Here is a 5,715-nt window from a genome sequence, read left to right on the forward strand (position 1 = left end):
GTCAAAAAATGATGTAACATTAAGGAAACCTAGTCAGTGTACTCTCCAAGCAGAGGTTAGGCTCCGGCTGTTTTTTAAAGGTTTTTTTAGTCGTTTTTATCGGGCTTTCTATTTTGTCATTTTTCTTGAAGTATGCCAACCTGATAGGTTTTGACACAGCAAGATAAAATAAAAAAATAGAAAGCCCGATAAAAACGAGTAAAAAAAAAAGTTAAAAAAAACAGCCGGAGCCTAACCTCTGCTTGGAGAGTATAGTCAGTGTACACACATTTTGTGAAAAGGGGGACACTCAGGGTACAACTTTTAACTTGCGTCATCTTCATTCATGTATTCATTCATTCATAGTCCACTACTAGCACGCATGTAAGAGGCATGGTACAAAAGTGGTTGCATAATGATGGACTTTTCCACTTGCAATGCAGAACAGTGACCGTTAGCACAAAGTCAACGATGAAAGATGCAAAATCTAAGTAAAGTAAAATAAAGTCTAAGAAATGGCACAACTTTATGTTGATTGACAAACTCACATTTTTTCAATCTAGGATTTAACGGTCAGCCAAAATAAAACCACCCTAAAAATTACATAGTATGAGCATTAACATGTTCACCTTGACCTGAATATGGAGACCAATGATTTAAAACATCAGTAGCAATTTTATATCATGATTCCGAACAAATATCTCTCAGATAGGAGTTTTCAGTACAAATCACATACATAAACTTTACAATTATGCTGCTAAACACATCAGTACCAGCGAAACCATAAAATCTATTGTTTACAGTCTTTCATGCAGTTTCACACATTGGGGAATTTTGTTGGTCTTTTACAGCCCTTGTCGCCCCTCTTTCTATATACTGTTGGCATTTTCATCAGACTTTCCATTCCGTACTGTTTTCTTGTCTTGATTAGGCCGCAAGACAACAAAACAACAAAATTTAAAGCCTGATAAAAATGCCTATATAAAACGTTTAAAAAAAAAGCCGGGAGTTGAAACAGTGCACTATACTTATAAAACACTAAGACATAACACGTTACTGAATTCTTACATCTGTTCAGAAATTAGGGAAATATTACATCTCTCTCTAGGGGTTCATACATGTACTTCTGGGGGGGGGGGGGGGTACCCTTCTAAAGAGTTCAGACAGTGCACCATACTAATAACTAGACATTGTACTGACATAACACACTGTGACAGAGCTGAATCTTACATCTGTTCAGAGATTAGGAAAATATCACACCGCAAAGTGCAGGGAGAGAGTACACCCTCGGACTGTGGAAACCAGGCACGTGTTCCTAGCGTGGTAACGTTTACACGCGTGTCAACAACGTGGTCATAAAATGATTACCGCATGGACTTTCCACTTGTTAGCCGTACACAGCATTTGGTTATCAGGATTGTAAACAACCAAACGAGCAACCCCAACGTTCCGAGTCGATTAATCGGTGCGACAACACAACTTCATCCCTCAGCCAATGAGAGCATGACACTTGGAGGACTTGTCGCCGCGCGTGCGAAGGATCTAGAAAGTTTTAACTTACACAACTGACGGTGTACAAACACCTCAAGGTTGCATCATGCAGTCGCTTTATGTAACGCGGTCACTTTGACTTCGGAATGTCAACGTCCGACCTTTGGGGGCGCCATGCAAGCTGTCTTATTTCTTACCTTTTTTTCTTTATAAAAAAGTTACATTCCTGTCCAGTGTTCACACAGATTAAAGGCTGCTACTGACAGGACACTTGACGCTTGCGCCAATGAGACTAAATACCATGTAAGCTAAGGATCAACAAAAAGTCATATTTGGACCTATAAATGCAGTCGGTGGTCACGAGTACATGTTTGTTTTCTGCAATGCCAATTAATGCAAGGTAAATGCGAGTCTTATAGACTGAGGGAATGACTACAACAGGCATGTGGCAGACACCTCATCAATAGAAAGGCTTTTCTCTCCTGCATCAAACCATCATATCTTTTACCTTCACACAAAGGAAGTTTGATTTTTTTTTTACACCTTTGATTTGTACAATGTACATAAAAAAAGGATACGGGATGAACGAACGATAAGTAAGCAAATAGTTTGAGTCTATCTGCAACTGTATTATTTGCTCACCTTACATTGGGGACATCATGTGGCTCATCTATATATAGAGGAAATCATGTGAATAACGCGTGATACAATTGGCAAATAGCAAATTTTAGAAGTCCACTTTTGATTACTAAATAAATACTATTTTCTTATACGGAATCTCTACACTTTTTTGCATGATCAACAAAGCCATTAATAAATGTAGCTTTAACAGGTTGGCCATATCTATATATATATTAGTCCTTTGAGAAAGACTTTTGAACAATTTTGTCTTCATGTTAATTTTACAGTTCAGCATTATATTTCAATCTATAGATATGAAAATCAACAATTTGAATTGGTGTGGTCCTAGAGGCAGCTATAACTTTTTAAAAACATGTCAGCTTTCTGAAGTTCATGAGAAGTCCTGAAATGGTCACCAACTGAAGGACAAGACAAACTTTTCTCTTCAAAATCAGTTTTCAACATACGTCGATGAAGGTCAGATATCCAGGTACATGTAACAAAAGGTATGCCAAAAGCAGTTATGCAAGATACTGGATAGTAGCTGCAACGTCTGACCGTTTCCAAAATCATATCCAGTTGCTTGAGTAACAGTTACTGCATTTTGGCAAGTTTTAAACATAATTTTGTTCAAATCCAGTTGCTTTGGTATGTGGTTGGTCACCCAAGGAGGGCATCGACACCAATCTCTTGCCGGCAAAAAGCTGACTTTGCCAGTTCAAAAGTTTGTGAGGTAAATTCCTCCATTACTTATTGATTACTTTTACAAACAACATGTTTGCCGTAGGTGACGCCTTCTGGGTTACCAAAGTTCACAGCTAGAGGTCGGTCAAAGGGGTCAAACTGAATGTTCAAGGTCAGTGTGCAAAGAGGTCGCAGGGTGATCATGCAGGGGGTGCATGATCAGGGCATGATCAGAGCATGATCACTGATTGGCTGCTGGGAAATACAGTGTATAGTAGTAGTACACATTCATACATAAACAGGTAGCAGGGATGCGTGCCTGACTTTTATGCATCGTAAAACTCTATGTAAGTCTTTCAACTTGTAAGTAAACCAGAGGAAAATCCTAGGTGCAATTCAAAATGGGAGCCAAAGTCAGTCAGTCTTTTAAGCGCCCCTCAACCACAATGTGGTTGGCATGTAGGTGTTATCTTACAATCATATATGCACAATGTACATGACATGTAGTTTATGCTATGTCAACCTACATTTTTGTGCTGTACGATGCTTTAGACTGTACAAATGTATGAAATGCTTATCTTTGGCCAATTGACCAGGATTCTTCCAATCCTTTTGGAAAGACAGTCACTTTATCCACTCACTTAATCAGATTCCTGCTGTGCAATACCTAAGAAAGCTACTAGGAGGCCCAAAACCGTACTTGAATCGTACATTCAAAACCTAACCATGCACCAAATGCGTTGCACAATACATTTTGTATATGTGCACAACGTAGCTTTACACACAAGCAAACAAACCAACAACTAATAACATTACTAACCTTCAAGCACCGAAAGTTGATCAGAAATAAAACCTGAGAGGCCTTGCTTATAGAGAGGTCTCTGTACTTACTTGATGAGATGAGGAGATGACGAGAGCTTTATTTGGTTTTAGCAGTTAAAACAAAAACTGAAATTTCAAACCAAATTACTTGAGTCCATTCTTTAACACCTGACTTAATTGAGCACGTTCCTTGCGAACTGTTCCTTCTGCTGAGCACTGACCAGTCCCGAGGGAAACCCCTCGACCTTCATGACCTCTCCCATCCAGGTGCAGGTCTGCTGGAAGCAGTGCTTGTTCTACATAAGACTTTACATCTTAAGACAACACCTGACTTACTTGAGCACGTTCCTTGCGAACTGTTCCTTCTGCTGAGCGTTGACCAGCTGTGAAGGAAACCCCTCCACCTTCATGACCTCCCCCATCCAGGTGCAAGTCTGCTGGAAGCAGTGCTTGTTCTACATAAGACTTTACATCTTAAGACAACACCTGACTTACTTGAGCACGTTCCTTGCGAACTGTTCCTTCTGCTGAGCGTTGACCAGCTGTGAAGGAAACCCCTCCACCTTCATGACCTCGCCCATCCAGGTGCAGGTCTGCTGGAAGCAGTTCTTGTTCAGAGCCATCAGGATGTCAGCCATGTTGTCGGTCACCGACCGCGGAGCGTCACCGCCGATCGCTTTCAGTACAACCTATAAGCACAATCACGGCAAATAAGATACACTAAAAAGCAGTTACACATTGACTTTCTCTGCTTCCAAAAACAGTCAAACCTAACCTATCTAGATATAGTCAACACTAGTATTCCAGTATCGTAGTCCCTTTGTATATTCTTCACACTGTCAGTTCATTGTTACATGCATATTCCCTATCTTGTTTGTACCATGTACTTGCAATTACTCTATGGGCATGAACTTGCAAATGTATTTTCTATAATTGACAAGCAACCGGATATGATTTTGGGAATGGTCACGTTTCATTTTGCACCTGTACCGTTCTGACCGCGTGCAGGAACGCCCAACGACCGAGGGTGATGCAGAATACACTGTGTTTTATCTTTATTTTATGTCATTCACTCCTGAGAAAACACATTTCGATGTGAAATGCGCTAGAAGCTGAGAAAATTTGGTAACAACAAACAAAAAATGTCTCAACAGCAACGTTCGAATCAGCTATTCATATTCATATTCAATGGAAGCCTGTGTGATAAAACTTTGAAGCCACTCTAACCCACTCAGCTAGTGCACCGTTTTTTATAGATATGATAGAAAGTACATATAGTTACCTCGAGCAGCATGCGACCATGTTGGGTGACCACCTGTAGGACCAGCGGATTGGAGGCACTCTGGCCAATCAGCTCAGCCTGGGAGGGAATAAAGAGAAGAAGTCATCAACACAGCCACGTCCAGTATTATATTCATCTACATTGTATAGTACAATTATTTTTCTTCCTATTTCTTCCTACTGCACCACATTTGCAGGTATTGACAATGGTCGGTTACATGACATTAAAACATTGAACAACCTGTCACACCTAGATGCAGCCTAGATGTCCAACTTAGAATTTTGTTTCAAACAATCTAAAAAAAATAGTTTCTTGACATACAGTAATCAACAAAGCAGACGGATACTCCAGAGCTGATGATCATCATCATCTTCATATTTGTCATCATCATCTTCAGCACCATCACCATCACCATGGAAATCAATGATGAAAAAAAATAACCACTAAGAAATATGCATGCTACATTTTTTACTAGGTCTTGAATGATAATAAAATGACATTTCTACTCCTGTTGATCAGACTTACGAAAAAGATGCAGGTTGCCTTGACCACATGACTCTCTGGGAAGGACAGCGCCATCAACCCTGCAGGAAATACAAAGTTGTCAAACATCATTGACTCACCACAAACTTGACCTATCATCCTTTGACAGAAGAGTCTGAATGGGTTTGCAGAGAGTCGAGAGATTCACGTTACATTAGATTCTACGCTTTTCTACACTGATTTATGTGCGTTGATGTAAGTTAGACATCCAGGTAATGAGATATGCCAAAAATAGTTACTCAAGCAACTGGATATGGTTTTGAAACTGCCAGGCCTTTCGGATTGAATCCACG

At 40.0% G+C, this 5,715-nt stretch overlaps 1 protein-coding gene across 1 annotated transcript in view; it reads right to left on the reverse strand.

The window, feature by feature from the left end:
- LOC118431647 (importin-13-like) overlaps positions 1 to 5,715 on the reverse strand; it is a 52,513-nt gene that overhangs the window by 9,581 nt on the left and 37,217 nt on the right. The window contains exons 21-23 of the mRNA XM_035842889.1: positions 5,405 to 5,463; positions 4,880 to 4,957; positions 4,093 to 4,286 (exon numbers count right to left, since the gene is read on the reverse strand). Coding sequence (XP_035698782.1) covers positions 4,093 to 4,286; positions 4,880 to 4,957; positions 5,405 to 5,463 — 331 coding nt within the window. The remainder of the gene's footprint in view (positions 1 to 4,092; positions 4,287 to 4,879; positions 4,958 to 5,404; positions 5,464 to 5,715) is intronic.

This window comes from Branchiostoma floridae, chromosome 15 (genome assembly GCF_000003815.2).
Source record: "Branchiostoma floridae strain S238N-H82 chromosome 15, Bfl_VNyyK, whole genome shotgun sequence".
In the NCBI taxonomy this organism is placed as follows: Eukaryota; Metazoa; Chordata; class Leptocardii; order Amphioxiformes; family Branchiostomatidae; genus Branchiostoma; species Branchiostoma floridae.